The 15,667-nt window shown below is 46.1% G+C and overlaps 1 protein-coding gene across 1 annotated transcript in view; it reads left to right on the top strand.

The window, feature by feature from the left end:
• Slc28a3 (solute carrier family 28 (sodium-coupled nucleoside transporter), member 3) overlaps positions 1-15,667 on the top strand; it is a 57,571-nt gene extending 41,904 nt beyond the window's left edge. The window contains exons 12-18 of the mRNA NM_022317.3: positions 2,619-2,749; positions 4,789-4,957; positions 5,762-5,959; positions 9,684-9,765; positions 10,323-10,421; positions 10,654-10,765; positions 13,158-15,667. Of these exons, the coding sequence (NP_071712.3) occupies positions 2,619-2,749; positions 4,789-4,957; positions 5,762-5,959; positions 9,684-9,765; positions 10,323-10,421; positions 10,654-10,765; positions 13,158-13,284 (918 nt within the window). The 3' untranslated portion in view covers positions 13,285-15,667. The remainder of the gene's footprint in view (positions 1-2,618; positions 2,750-4,788; positions 4,958-5,761; positions 5,960-9,683; positions 9,766-10,322; positions 10,422-10,653; positions 10,766-13,157) is intronic.

Below are 15,667 nucleotides of genomic sequence, written 5' to 3'. Positions count from 1 at the left end.
TTCCACCTATAGGGTTGCAGATCCCTTTAGCTCCTTGGGTACTTTCTCTAGCTCCTCCATTGGGGGCCCTGTGATCCATCCAATAGCTGACTGTGAGCATCCACTTCTGTGTTTGCTAGGCCCCCCACTTCCTATTTTTGCTTTCTTTTTCTTTCTTGTTGCTGACTGGAAGTGACACTGAGAACATGCCACCCTTTCAAGCATGATGAAAGTAGCCCGCTGTGGCTTTGGCATTTGAATGTAGTGACCCCAGGAAATTTGAGAGCTTGGAGTCCATATTCCTGCCCCCTTCATATAATTATATCTAACCATGGCACAGTGAGGTTCCATGACAAGGTTATTTTGCCTAAAAATCTTCAATCTGTGTGGAAAACCAGAACCTATATAATTGATCTGAGTAAAGATGTTCCAAGCCAAGGGTCAGCAAACTATGGCTAATGAGCCAGATCCAGACCCTGCTGGGGTTTTGTAGAAGGCTTTGTTAGGAACTAGCCAACCCCGTGTTTTTGTCTTGTGTGTGTTGAATAGTTCAGCCAACCAAGCTAATACCTGACACTTGGGAAAGGAGCTGTGACCCGGAGCAGGAGTTCTCAAACCTTCTCATGAGAGTCACCTGGAAAGGGGTTGTTTTGGTTCATGTGAAATTTGTTAAAGGCCCAAGTTTTCTGGCCCACGACCACGTAAACAAGAATTTCATGGAATGAGACCTTGCCATCAATATTTTTGAGAAACCCAAATTCTAATGCAAAGCCAATTCTAAGAGTGGTCAGTTTTGGAGGCTGGGGAATGCTGTCCCCACTATGGGGAACCTGCCCCCATTGTAGGTAGGGATACTGTCACAGATGGCCACCTGCCCCACTGTAGATAAGATGCTGTCACAGATGGTCACCTGCCCCACTGTAGATAAGATGCTGTCACAGATGGTCACCTGCTCCACTGTAGGTAGGGATGCTGCCTTCATCAGTGATCTAGGTGTGATGAGAATGGGGCAGGGAACACATATAATCAGGATTCCCTAAGATAGAATATGGTCTAAGTAACCCAACAATGGCTGTCTTACACTAACGGGGCTATGAACGCAGTAGTTGTTCAGTCCTTGGGTCTGGCTGTCTCATCAGTCCGAATCTGATATTGAAGACCTAGAGGACTGCTGGCAAGCAGCTGGATTCCTGTCTACATTGGAAGCCAGATGAAGTAGGTTGTAGTACCAATGGAGAGCCAGCACAGCAGCAATGGACTCGCCATTGAGAGTGGGGGCAAGCAGACAGCCAAGTTTGTTTCATGTTATTGTTTTTTGTTTTTGTTTTTTCAAGACAGGGTTTCTCTGTGTAGTCCTGGCTGTCCTGGAACTCACTCTGTAGACCAGGCTGGCCTCAAACTCAGAAATCTGCCTGCCTCGCCTCCTCTGCCTCTGCCTCTGCCTCTGCCTCTGCCTCTGCCTCTGCCTCTGCCTCTGCCTCTGCCTCTGCCTCTGCCTCTGCCTCTGCCTCTGCCTCTGCCTCTGCCTCTGCCTCTGCCTCTGCCCCTCTGCCTCTGCCCCTCTGCCTCTGCCTCTGCCTCTGCCTCTCTGCCTCTCTGCCCCCTCTGCCTCTCTGCCTCCTCTGCCTCTGCCTCTGCCTCTCTGCCTCTCTGCCTCTCTGCCTCTCTGCCTCTCTCTCTGCGCCTCTCTGCCTCTCTGCCTCTCCACTCTGCGCCTCTGCCTCTCTTCCTCCTGCCTCCTCCTGCCTCCTGCCTCTGCGCCTCTGCCTCTCTTCCTCCTGCCTCCTCCTGCCTCCTGCCTCCTGCCTCCTGCCTCCTGCCTCCTCTGCCTCTGCCTCTCTGCCTCTCTGCCTCTCTGCCTCTCTGCCTCTCTGCCTCTCTGCCTCTACTGCCTCTACTGCCTCTACTGCCTCTCTCTCTGCCTCTCTCTCTGCCTCTCTGCCTCTCTGCCTCTCTGCTTCTCTGCCTCTACTGCCTCTCTGCCTCTCTGCCTCTCTGCCTCTCTGCCTCTCTGCCTCCCAAGTGCTGGGATTAAAGGCGCGCGCCTCCACCGCCCGGCTTGTTTCATGTTATTGTAACTGTGCCTCCACTAGAAACTGAGGTCCACAGTGTGAACCATTCTGTTTCAAACAATCGGATTAAGGAAATCCCTCCCAGGACCACCCTGGACTTGGGTTTTAGTTGATGCAGTTGAGTTGACAACCAAAATTAGCCATCACCGTAGGGAAACAAATACAGAATAATACAAAACACGAGGGTAGATAAGAAATAGTGGGTAAAAGTAGTTGACAGGATAAAGGCACAGTAAGACAGGAAGGGTTCCAAGCTGGGAAGAATGGGGACTGTCCATCTCTGCACGCAGGCCGTGCTCCTCCTCCCATACCCCCATCTGAACTGAGGATGTGACAAGTATGGGTTGTAGGGATCCGCTGGATGCTCAGAGAGACAACAGAAAGGTTGAGAAACCTTTACGTTCCTACGATGCAGAATTAACTCTCATCCCAGATAATCAGACTTAGGCTTTGTGCTTCTCCCAAGGGGGGGGTCAGGTGACATGAGTCTTGTCCTCTTACTGGGCCACTAGGAATGATGTCCTCTTAAGCCTGGCACACGATCAGCCCCTTCCTTCTCCACTGCAGGTGTCGTCCACGCATTTGCTAACTGCCTCGGTCATGTCCGCACCTGCAGCCCTGGCTGTGGCCAAACTCTTTTGGCCTGAGACAGAGAAACCCAAAATAACCCTCAAGAGTGCCATGAAGATGGAAAATGGGTAGGTGTTATCTAATTAATGACCGTACAGGCCAGGATGCCAGAATCACACTTTGATAATAGGAAGAAGGCACAGCCAGTTGTGGCCTTAGAATGTATCAGATTTAATTTCCCAGTGAGCTCTTAAATTTTTGCCTAAATGTGTTTTGGAAACAAGACCAAAACTCCTCCGTTAATACTCATGACAGCCTTTCCAAACACTCCTTTCTTATAAAGTGCTTCTTGATAAATGCACTCAGTGTTCACTGAGCCCTGCTTTAAGACTATTGGGAAGTTACAGAATGGCTGTTTCCAAGATCACTCATGGACTAAAAAGGTGGCTTCATTTTCTTCCGCTCTGTGAAAAAGAAATTAAAAATTGCAGAGGGACCGCAGGATTGAGACATGTGAAATATAAATATCTCATTATATCACATAATGTAATGAACTCTCATCTTAGCTCTAGGCCTTATTTACGTGGAAATACTCGTAACTGGGAAAGTGCCGGTGAAGACAGCTTGTCAAGGGAATGAGGTGAAAGGCGGGCGCCCAAAACTCAGAAACCTAAAATCAAAATTGTTCTGAAACCTGAAACATTTCTTAGTTGCATCTCGATGCCACAAATAAAAACAATCCAGGGCACTCAGCTCTGTTCTATACACAGATTATTAAAATATTGCCTAGAGTAACGGGAGGGCTCAGCAGCTAAAGCCACGCACCCTGCAAGGTTGGACGCCTTCGTTAGAGGCCACATGAAGATGGGGAAGAGAAGAAACTCCGTAAAGTTGTCCTGTGACCCCAGCACATTCGCCTTCATCACATACATACACATTACGCTCACGCACACAGTAACAGCAAATAAATGAACATTTAAAGAATTGTATAAAATTATATCTCAGGCTTTGTGTGTACATATGAAATATCAGCTAATATCACCATTATATTTTAATCCTTATCCCTCCTCCCACAAGGCGTCTTGTTGTGGTTTATGCAACCCATTCCAAACACCAAACTAGGAAACACTTTTGGTCTAGAGGACTGGGATAGGGGGTAGATAGCATCCTGAAGGTTCCACTTACAGAGTCCAGAACCATGAAGATTTGCTTGGTGCGTTATGTCAGGTATGTTACGTAAGGATGCAGCCATGTAGGGAAATAGTAAAGAAATTGGGGGATGGGGGAAGTTAGATTTTAGGGATAGACCTCTCAGATGAGAGGGGTTCATGGGAGATCAGAGAAGAGCACACCATGGGATTCAGTCTTTAATGAAGTGGCGGTGATATGGGCTCCCTTTTAACTGCTAGTCGGTAGTACCTGGAGATTTTATCAACGGTCCCTGGTAGGTAGCTACTTTTGATAAATAGTATTTAAATGATTTTGCCACTTCTTGGTTTATTATTATAAATGCACCCAATGGAGTAGAGGTAGAAGTGGATGCTTAGCACCCAAAGCCCAGGATTCAACCTTCACCAAGAGTAAACCACAGCAGTGGGCTCCCACATCCCCACGGCCAAGCATCAACAATCATAAGCCCATCAAATTTTGAGGCCGTAAGAGACTGAGTACTCAGTACCTAAGGGTTCACCTCATGCCGGACAACTATGATTAGGCCATTGCTGTGCCATAGATCCAGAGATACTGTCTTAGTTATGGTTTACTGCTGTGAACAGACACCATGTCCAAGGCAAGTCTTATAAGGACAACATTTCACTAGGGCTGGCTTACAGGTTCAGTCCATTATCATCAAGGCAGGAACATGGCAGCATCCAGGCAGGCATGGTTAGGAGGAGCTGAGGGTTCTATATCTACATCATCTACATCTACATCTACATCTACATCTACATCTACATCTACATCTACATCTACATCTACAATCTACATCTGAAGGCTGCTAGTGGAAGACTCTTTTCCAGGCAGCTAAGACTATTAAAGCCCATGCCCACAGTGACACACCTACTCCAACAAGGCCACACCTCCAAATAGTGCCACTCCCTGGGCCTAGCATATACAAACCACCACAGATATGCCTTGGTAATTCTAGAATTTCCATTTTTTGATGAAGTGATTCAAGGAATCTCCTGGAGGCAGCCTCTCAGGGCGCATCCTCGTCCATCCCTCTGGTGGCAAACATTGCTGCGAATCTGATCGCCTTCCTGGCCTTGCTCTCCTTTGTGAACTCTGCCCTGTCTTGGTTTGGAAGCATGTTCAACTACCCAGAGCTGAGTTTTGAGGTATGATTCTGCCTTGTTTGGTTTCTGACTACCTTCGTTTAAAAATAAGTTAAGAATCCAGGTTTGGTAGCTCACGTTTTAATCCCATCTCTTAGGAGCCCGAGATAGGATTGCCATAACTTCAAGGCTGGCATGGGCTACAGATTGAGCCTTTCCTAGTCAGCTATGTTGTGCTCTCTCATATACAATAGAAACATCTCATTCGCTGCCCTGATTGTTCCACTCCTGTCCTGTCTTCTGTCGCCACCCCCTTTCCTCCAAAGCAATCATTTTCTCTTCCCCAAAATATAAGCTACTTCCAAGGGCCCAATTCCTACCTAGTTCCTGCCCTGCTCTGCTTCCTGGGCTATGCAGAACACTGGACTGGGAAGCTTATAACAGTAAAGGTTTATTTAACCTGCCACTCTGAAGGCTTCAAATCCAGTCAGGAGATTATATGTGGCAAGGATCACATGCAGACCCATGCATCACAGACAAGAGGAAAGGGCACATTCAAAATGAAAGGGGGGACCGAGCTGCTGACCTTCTTTAAACACTCTCGAATTAGTCCATTCCACGGAGAACTAATGCTATATCCCACGAAAGACACTCATAGATTTTAAGAGTCTTGTGTCTGTTGACATCACCACATAAAAATCAAGCCTTAACACCAATCTGTTGAGGACCAACTGTACACTCCTGATACATAAAGATGGGCAACTGAATGTGCCCAGAAGAGCAGGGACAACCCTATCACCAAGAGGGGTGTGGCAGAATTCGAGGCAATCACTGTTTAATGAGTGTCACCACTTCTGTCCCTTGCAGCTCATTTGTTCCTACATCTTCATGCCCTTCTCTTTCATGATGGGAGTCGACTGGCAAGACAGCTTTATGGTCGCCAAACTCATAGGTTACAAGACATTCTTCAATGAATTTGTGGCTTATGACCACCTCTCAAAATTAATCAATTTGAGGAAAGCGGCTGGACCTAAATTTGTGAATGGCGTGCAGCAATATATGTCAGTACGTATAGTTCTTTATGTCTATATTCTATATGTTGTATAATTAATTCATCAGATAGATACACCATGACAATATATGTTGGTACGTATAATTCTTCATGTCTATATTCTATTTGTCGGTACATGTAATTCTTATAGATACACTGTAACTTGGTGTGTAGCAATCTGTTGGTATGTATAATTATCACATAGATACACTGTGACTTAGATGCAGCAATATGTCAATATGTATAATTCTTATCACATAGCTACACTGTGACTTGTTCTTCTGACTGTCTGGAACTTGAGTGAGTCTTGTAGTCCTCATGATGAGCACAGCATAATCTTCAGTCACGTTATCTTGACCATGTGATATTTGTGTGGAGAAAGAGAGAAAGGGGAGAGAGAGTAGGGAAAACTTAAAAACTGAAGTAGACACAGGCCTAGGGTCACATGAGCTAGGACATCAGTGCACAAAGCTTTATGAGATATATTCTGTGCCTAAGGCAACAGCACAGAGGCCATCACAGGCTCTGTGCTAGTTATCCAAGGTAAGCCATGTAAGATGAGAAAGGTTCATCTTGGCTCATGATTTCAGCTCACGATTCACTGGTCCTGTTGCTTTCTGTGCAAAGCAGTTCATCAAGTGGATACGTACAGCAGAGTAGGATCATCCCCCACAGAGCAGCTGGGGAGTAGAAAGGAAGAGGAGGGGACAGAGTCCCAATGTCCCCTCAAGAGTGTGGTCCTAACTTCCTTTCCTACACTTGACTTCCTGTCCTAGCTTGCTTTCCTGTTGCTATGATAAACACCATAACCAAAACAACTTAGGAAAGAAAATGTTTATTTCAGTTTATACTTATAGGCTAGTTCATCACTGAGAGAAGCCAAGGGGAGGAACGTGGAGACAGGGACCAAGGAAGAACACTGTTTATCAGCTTGTTCACAGGCTCAGATTCAGCTACCATTTTTTACACAGCCCAGGCCCACCTGCGTAGGAATGGTACCGCCCATAGTGGGCTGAGCCTTCCTACATCAATTAGCAATGAAGAAAATATACATGCTGCCGGCCAACTGATATAGGCAATTCTTCAGTTGAGGGCCCATTTTCCCAGGTAAGGGTATGTCAAGTTGAAAAGATTAGCCATCACCTTCTGAAGACTCTGTCACCTCCCACCATCAATAGAGAGAGAAGTCTTTGGAGGATATTCAGGGACCCGATATGGCAGGTCTTGCCTTTTTGGAGCTGACAGTTGATCATGAAGGCCTCTTCTAGCATCATGAGCTCTAAGAAACTGATTGCATATCACTCTGAGCCTCTACATCCTCAAAAGATAACAAGGCATAATTACTACTGTGTAAGGGAAGAGGGAAGATAAAACACTTAGGTCTGTGATTGGAACCTTGGGGCAGTCACCCTGCAATCATGCAAAGAGGCACTCATGTCTCCTTAGGCTTTGATGGACCAAGGAACTTAACTTGGCTGAAGACATATTTGTAGCCGAGGCACCAATTCGTTTCCCTCTAAAGATCAGAACTGTCTCATAAAGAAACTAAGAAATGGATATTTCTAGCCATCCCTGTCCCTCTCTGAAATGACCCATTTGGAGTCAATGACCCCGTCTTTGAAGCACATTGCCCAGTATTGAGGTACTCGATCCAAAGGTCGCCACTTAACCTCCTGGACTCTCAAAGACCAAACATATGGATATTATAAGTGAGGCCACCTCCCCAAGAGGATCTGCACGTGAATGATTTTGTGGTCAGGGGCACTGTGCCCCTCAGATGTGCTAGGAACAGACTTTGTGGGTTTTCTGCCCTTGCTGTTCATTTTTCATGGAACATAAGTGTGGGACTTGGCCAACTATCTTCATTGTTTGGATGCCACCTAAACCAGTTTGTTTCCCTGCCCAAAGCAAACAATAGGCTAAATTAACTGACATGTTTTCTGCCTCCCCACTGCCAGGAGAAAGTGTGCTTTTGTTAATGAGGGAAGCAAGCTGCCAGTTCTGGCAATGCTAGCCGGTTCTCTGAAAAGCCTGTCGGGAAGGAGGAGCCCCAGCCGTAGAGATGACCCCGTTTGGGAGCGATCCCAGCCGAAGGCAGGCACACAGGGTACACGTGGAAACAATCCAGCAGCCTCTGCTGTTGTGGAGTCTCAGTGGGAAAAGCAAGTTACTCCAAATTTCGGAGCATCTTGGCTCACACACAGGAGGCCGTTGTCTTCCTAGCTCAGCCCATCTTGTTCCACTTGACAATCACTCACGCTGGGCGCAAAAGAAGGTGGCTTCATCCCAGCCTCCCTTTCGACTTCTGATAAAACCGTACACAGCCATGACTGCACACCACACACACACACACACACACACACACATATACACACACACCCCACAACCCCCGGGTCCCTGTCAGATCACAGCTTAGTGGGTTGTAGCCATTGAAGTGTCAGGTGTCTCCTATGGGGTCTGGGTCTGGTGCTTCATCTTTTCCTCAATCAGATATGTCCAGGGGCCTCTCAGGACGAGGGTCAGTCTGGAAACCCACTCAGAGCAGCCTTCAGCCTGACCTCAGCCATAACTTTGCCAGACTGGATGTGCCCACTGAATCTGCAGAAACTTCTAGACTAAGTCCTTTAGTCACTTATCAGGCTGTGCAGCCTGTGTAGCCCCCTTAAGGAGGAGCAGAGCCCTATGGCCACACACTCCCCTCACTAACTCACTAATGTCTTCAGAAAGGACAGCCACTCTTACATTTCCAAATGGGCACCCACGCATTCTCATGGAGTGTCTCAGCTAAAGAACAAAGGCAGGCATGCAGGACAGCAGATTGTAAGGAAGCTCCCTCGAGGCCCTGAAAAGACAATGCCCTCCATCCTCCTTCACGTTCCCCCTCCAAAGGCCTATAGGCCACTAATGATCTTTTTTTCCCACTGTAGATGTATTATTAATCAATTTTCATTATTGTAACAAAATCCGTGAGATAAATCAAAGATTCACGGGGAACTGTTGTGGAGGGTTCCCCACGGCAGCTTTTCCAACAACAGTGTTGACTCTGCTGGTTCACCAGGAGCGTGGATCATCCACAACAGCAATGCATAAGCATCCCGGATGCCTTACATCCTAGACACACTTAGTATATATAGCATACAGCCAGTTCCTTTTTTATTTCAGTTCTTTCGTTAACTGACAAAATACCTAAAATAAATCAACTTAAGAAAGATTTATTTTGGCTCTCTGTGTAGCGGTTGGCTCTTCCCTGGTACAAATGTTGAACATCTTTCCATATGTTTATTGCCCACTTGTATACCTTTTGTAGCAATGTATCTAAAACTTGGGCAGTAGTCAAATTGTTGAATTATAGCAGCTCTTTATATATGCTAAGTAAGTCCTTTGTCAGTCAAACATCATGTAACTATTTTCTGGGACCAACTTCTTATCTCCAGAAACTAGTACTATGCGTGCTATAGTACAGCAGGTGTTAAGTCCCATGCAATATTAGAAGTGATTAATGAGCAGGAAGTAGCATTTTTAGATATCAAGGTGACTAACTCCTAGTCTGTTGTGAAGTGTCCCTTAAATCTACATTCCCTCAAAATCTAAGAACGAGGGGAATTGCCAATGGTTATCTGAGAGTCGACAGTGTGCGTCTATTCGTCGACATCGATTCTGTCGTGAATCGAAGCCTGGTTGGGATCACTGAAGGTGGGTCAGATCGTGTGCAGACCGGTGTTTGATGCTTGCTTGCAGATTCGCTCTGAGACCATCGCAACCTATGCCCTCTGTGGTTTTGCCAATTTTGGTTCCCTAGGAATCGTGATCGGTGGACTTAGTAAGTGAAAAGGACACTCCTCAACACCAGACGCTACTTCTGCCAGTCCCTCCTGCTCTGTAATGCTGTGTCTCACAATGGCCCCTCAACAGTAGCTAAGTCCTCTAGGGTCCATGTTTAATCCCTGCTCTGGAATGCAGTTTTCCTATGTACACTCAAGAACTCAAGACAAATACATACAAGCATACATTTCTCTCAAGCAAATGATAACATCAGCCACTTGTTACTAATGCCCATAGATTTATAACAGACATCTGAAGGAGAGGTCTTGGGACCCATGGGTATTCACTATAGAAGATGCTATCGATTACTAATGTCTGCCTTGGGTATAGACATAGATGGTGGCAGCTAACTTTAGACATCATCTCATTGATTGGTTCTTCCTGGTAACCCTTTGGCTTTGCTGTGTTCTCTGTGCTCTGCGGGTCCCTTCGGTTTATCTTTTGACTTGTCTCTCTTCAACTGCCCGGAAGGGAGTTCAGCCACCAAAGAATTATCAGAAGCTACAGATTTTGGTCTCTAACCAACTTAATCTCAAATGCCCTTTTCTCCTCCAGCATCCATAGCACCATCCAGAAAACGAGACATCGCCTCTGGAGCCATGAGAGCCCTGATTGCTGGCACCATTGCCTGCTTCATGACAGCCTGCATCGCAGGTCCGGCGTCCACCCCTCCTGTCCTGGGTGCCCACGGGATGGAAGTCTCCAGGGAGACAGGCTTCCAGGCTGCACACGCAGCATATGCTGCAGCAGAAAGCTGAGAGTCAGAGCCGGGCTCAGCAGGCTGTGGAGCAGGATGTGTGGGGTGGTATAGGGAAGCTGAGAACAGAAGGGGAGTTCTGGGATCTCGTTAAATGATGACAGCAAACGGCACTCTGTTCCTTTCCAGGCATCCTCTCTGATACCCCGGTGGATATCAACTGCCATCACGTTCTAGAGAACGGCAGAGTACTCAGCAACACAACCGAAGTGGTGTCTTGTTGCCAAAATCTGTTCAACAGGTATTATGGTCTCTACGTCATTGTCAGATCTGTTGTGTACTTTTCCTGGGGGAGATGGGAACAATTATGTGTTTACCCCAGATAGGGAGCCAACAGTTCCTTACAGCGGTGAGCCAGTGAGACTATGAGTAGCCCCCAAATGGGTGTATCAGTGGAAAATCTCACACAACACTGATGACTTGCCAAAGCTGTGTCACAGAGTCCCACCTCCAGCTAATCTTGCATCTGCTGCATATTCTAGACCCTTCCAAGGTCGCATGCAGTTGGGAGGTAGGAAGCAGTAGGTATAACCCCAAGGTAAGGCCTCTCGACCTTCCTCACCCATCTTCTTCTTGTAGAGAATGCTAATTACCCCCTTAACATTTTTCCATAAACCTGGCTACCACGGTATTCGTTCACTTATTTGGTTGCCGTGACTACCGGGCCAAGCCTACCTCTGCTCCATGATGGTGGGCAGACAGGCAGAGAGTGTGTTCCTGTTGTATCTGGAGCAAACAGCCTTACTGGAATCTCAGCATGAAGACCACACCCATTTGTTTTCATTACCCCCTTAACTGTTTGTCATGCGAGAAAACTCACGGTGTTTCTAACAGCCTTGCTTCTTACCTTGTCAGATATTACTGGATAACCAGAAACTAAAACACTTTCCCAGGCTGCTCATGAGTGCATAGTACAAACCCCTCTGCGTTACAGTAACGCTCGGGATGAACAAGCTCACTTAAACCTTGAGATCCCCGTGTAAGTTGAGCACAACCCTAGTTCTCCTTTGCATTTGACACAATGAGGCCTTAAGGAGGCTCTGTCTATTCAAGTAATATTAGCCCCAGCATGATCAAGGCCAGAACTTCAAGGCCATCCACAAAGCCAACATCCTTAGTTACCGCTGCTAGAATCTCACTCTGGGCTCACCTCGGATCCCCAGTCCTAGTGACCTCGGATGAGATATGTAGTGTAGTATTTATCACAGAGGAAAGTGGAGCAGCCTCAAGGGACAGCGGTGGGCCATGGCCAACCTACATTTTTAGACAAGCTTTGTATTTGTGCTATTGTTTAAAAGTCCTTTTCTAGGGGGTGTCTTCCTGTCCAGGTGATTGGCAGGCCTGTTTAGATCCGGGACAAAGCTTTGTTCTTCACAGAAAGCCTTTAGCAGATAAAAATATTAGGGTCTTCTGGGCAGTTTACAATGTCCCATCTGTGCCCAGGGGCAGGGAGAGGACTCAGACCCCAGTCAGGACCACAGAGAATGTGTAACAAAGCAGACAGAACTGAAGAAAGAAAAGAAAAACTAATCTGTAAACACCGCCATGCTTCCCCAGGAATTGCCTTCTGTCCGTCTCTTGTCTGATAGCAGCAGACCCCGCTGCCCCAGCCTACGGACATGTCTGATCTGTAACTCCCCTTTAGTACAGCATATTCAAAACAATTTTTTTAAAGATGCATTTATTGTATGTACATAAGTACACTGTAGCTGTCTTCAGACACCAGAAGAGGGCATCAGATCTGTTTCAGATGGTTGTCAGCTGGGAATTGAACTCAGGACCTCTGGAAGAGCAGACAGTGCTCTTAATCACTGAGCCATCTCTCCCGCCCAGCATGTTCAAATTTAAGCTGGTGCAATTGTGATAGGCCACGTTCCTTTGCCTGTCACTAATTTTCACTTGCAAAATTAGCTTGTTCTGTGACAAAGGAGGTAGGGTAGAGACTGATTTTGTGGGATGGAATCCAGCCTCGATAACCTCATCATGGCTGTTTTCTAACTCGCTACCTACCTTTTTTTTTCTTTAAACTACATCATTTTTCAAAGAATGAAGGTGATCCCTGTCAGCCATCTCTACCCTCTATTTTCTATTTGCAAAATCAGTGCCTTCACTCCACTTATTTTTATTCACATACAAATTAATATTTTTTAAGATTTTGGGTTTGTTTTATAAGTATGTATAAGCAGGTATTTCTGTGTGCTGAGTGCAAGCAGTGCCCACTGAGGCCAGAAGAGGGCACCAGAAGCCCCAGAATTGGAGTTACAGACAGTTGTGGGCTGCTCTGTGGGTCAAGGGGATTGAACCTGGGTCCTCCAGGACAGCCAGTGTGCTCTTAACTGCCTAGTCATGGGTCCAGTTCATGTACAGGTACCTTTTTATTTTTCGTTTGTTGTTTTTGTAAGAATTAGTTCTACCCTGTCATTGCTATTCTGAAAGAAACAGTGGGAGTTCTCAGGGCCACCCAGAATCTGAGAACCAAAACCAACCCTCAGGAGTCTCTCTTAAACCCACCTATCTAGACTGGAAACAAGGGAATCCGCTTCCTGTCCTGTACCATTTCCAGTGTGCCCTTGTCTACTCTCCTCCTGCTCCCACCTAAGGCCCAGCTAATGAGTTCCTTCTGCCTCCACCAGCACTGTTGCCAAGGGACCAAATGACGTCGTCCCAGGAGGAAACTTCAGCCTCTATGCTTTGAAGAGCTGCTGCAACCTGCTGAAACCACCAACGCTGAACTGCAATTGGATCCCTAATAAATTGTGATCTCAGCCATGTGTCCAGTGGGATTCTGCATGCAGATGCTGGAGTTCCTGCCCTGGAGGGGATAGAAAACTCCGTCATGGACTCAGACTTAATGGCAAAGGAGGAACAAGGTCAGGAGTGAGTCCTCCTGAGCTACAGTGTCTCCCTTCTCCTTTCTCTCCTTAGCCCACCATCTCTGCATGGAGAACTAGGATGTTGTCCCTAGCTGAGGTGTGATCCTAAGCCCCAACAATATTTTCTGACTTTATAGTTTCAAGGCATTTCATGAAAAAATATGTGTATATAAACAAATATATACACATATATATGTCTGTGTGTATATGTATATATATACACATGTAATAGTATATATATGCATACCATATATATTTATATAAATATATATATACCAATATATATGGTAGTTCCCAGCAACTGGGCCAGATAGATAGATAGATAGATAGATAGATAGATAGATAGATAGATAGATAGATGTGTGTGTGTGTGTGTGTGTGTGTGTGGTAGTTCCCAATATGATTTAAACACATCTCAGGCAAGGTCATTCCACCCTCACTCAAGGTCATCTGAAATACCTTCAACTTGAATCTCATGTGAAGGAGGGCTATTCTGCAATGGCCCATTCATTCGCTACCATCCAGAAGTTTCTCATAGATCAAGAGTCCTTCAGAAAAGCACGCAGGCCATACGAAAGCCAATACTTGAGTCCATAAACATAGAGCCTTGTAAGCAGCAAGCTTCCATCCACCTATGCTGCAGAGACTCCCCGCTAACTTCAACATCTTACAAATCTTTTACGGATATGTTTGAAATGCTCGGCTTCAAGATTCTAAGTCTCATCAGCCTCAGAGGCTTGTAAGCAGTCGTCCTCCATCTTTTTAAAGTTAACATTGTATTTTTTGAATGAATATCTTTTATTCTTTGGCAATTTTACACATGTGTATAATGTACTTTGATCATACCTACCCTTAATTCCCACTGCCCCCACCCTCCTAGACACCCCTCAGCTTGTCTCCACCTCACCTTCTTGCCCTCTCCTCTATGTTTTGTAACCTTCTGAGTCTAGGGCTGCCTGCCACAATGTTGCCTGGCACTGTTGGCTTGATCTTGTGGGAGTGACCATTTCTTCTGTAACTTACTAAGTCTAGGGTTGCCTGCAACAATGTTGCCTGGCACTGTTGGCTTGATCTTGTGGGAGTGACCATTTCTACCTTGAGCTCATGAGTGCAAAGTCTGTCCTGTTCGGAAGACAGCATCTCACAGCTCTTCCCCAGCCCCTGGCTCTCACATTCTTTCCTCCCCATCTTGAGCTCTATTCCCTGTGCCGCAAGGAAGTAGCTATAAATGTTCCAGTTGGAGCTGAGCACTCTGTAGTTGTGTATTCTCACATTTATCATCCATGAGTCTCTGCATTGCTAAACTGGGGTTTAATCATGTCTGTTTTCAGTACCCTGGCTAAAAGAAGTGGTCCCTATATGGGTTGACCTTAGGGAAACATGCAGAAACAGTGTAATAGCTCTTAACTTTGCTGCTAGGAGCCAGATTTGGTGCACACTCCTGTATTCCAGCTCTGGGAAGCTGAGACAGGAAGATTATGAGCTCAAAACCAGCACAGGGTACATAGCAAGAGTGTGTCTCCAAGCAGCAACAGCAAAATTTATACAAGGTAATAACACTCTTCATTTCCACTCTGTGCTGTGAGCCAGAGAAGTTCTGTGACAAGGAGGTGTCTGAGGCCATAAATGAACTATCCCTGTCACAAGAGGAAAACAGTGGACACTTTTTTTTTTTTTTTGGTTTTTCGAGACAGGGTTTCTCTGTGTAGCCCTGGCTGTCCTGGCACTCACTTTGTAGACCAGGCTGGCCTTGAACTCAGAAATCCACCTGCCTCTGCCTCCCGAGTGCTGGGATTAAAGGCGTGCGCCACCACGCCCGGCTACAACAGTGAACACTTTGAAGAAGTCAATAGACTACCAAGGTGCCTGACATCCAAGTCTCTGTGATTGTGTATATAGACCTGTTGATGTGCAATTTTGTTACATTCCTGATTAAGACTGTAAAACATTAGTGCTCAGTCAAAAAGCCACGTAAGGGCCAACTATGAAGGACACTCAATGCCCACTGAGGTGGGGATGGCTTTCACTGGCTCTCCTGTCAATCAGCAAGACACCAGCATCATGAGTGCTCCCTGGGGGTTATCAGCAGAACTCGCTTTAACGAAATAAGTATCGACGGTGCAGAGAACACACTGAGGAAAACCTGAGCCAAAGACGACTCAAAAGGAAGAGTGTCAGCGGGGAAAGGGTTATGCAATACCTTAGATGATGTATTCTGTTTCCCCTTCTGACCATGCACGAGAGCAATTAAAAAATAATCTATGCATAAA

The sequence above is a fragment of the Mus musculus genome, chromosome 13, assembly GCF_000001635.26.
Source record: "Mus musculus strain C57BL/6J chromosome 13, GRCm38.p6 C57BL/6J".
In the NCBI taxonomy this organism is placed as follows: domain Eukaryota; kingdom Metazoa; phylum Chordata; class Mammalia; order Rodentia; family Muridae; genus Mus; species Mus musculus.
The sequence above is the reverse complement of the archived record's forward strand: the minus strand, read 5'-3'. Positions and strand labels throughout refer to the sequence as shown.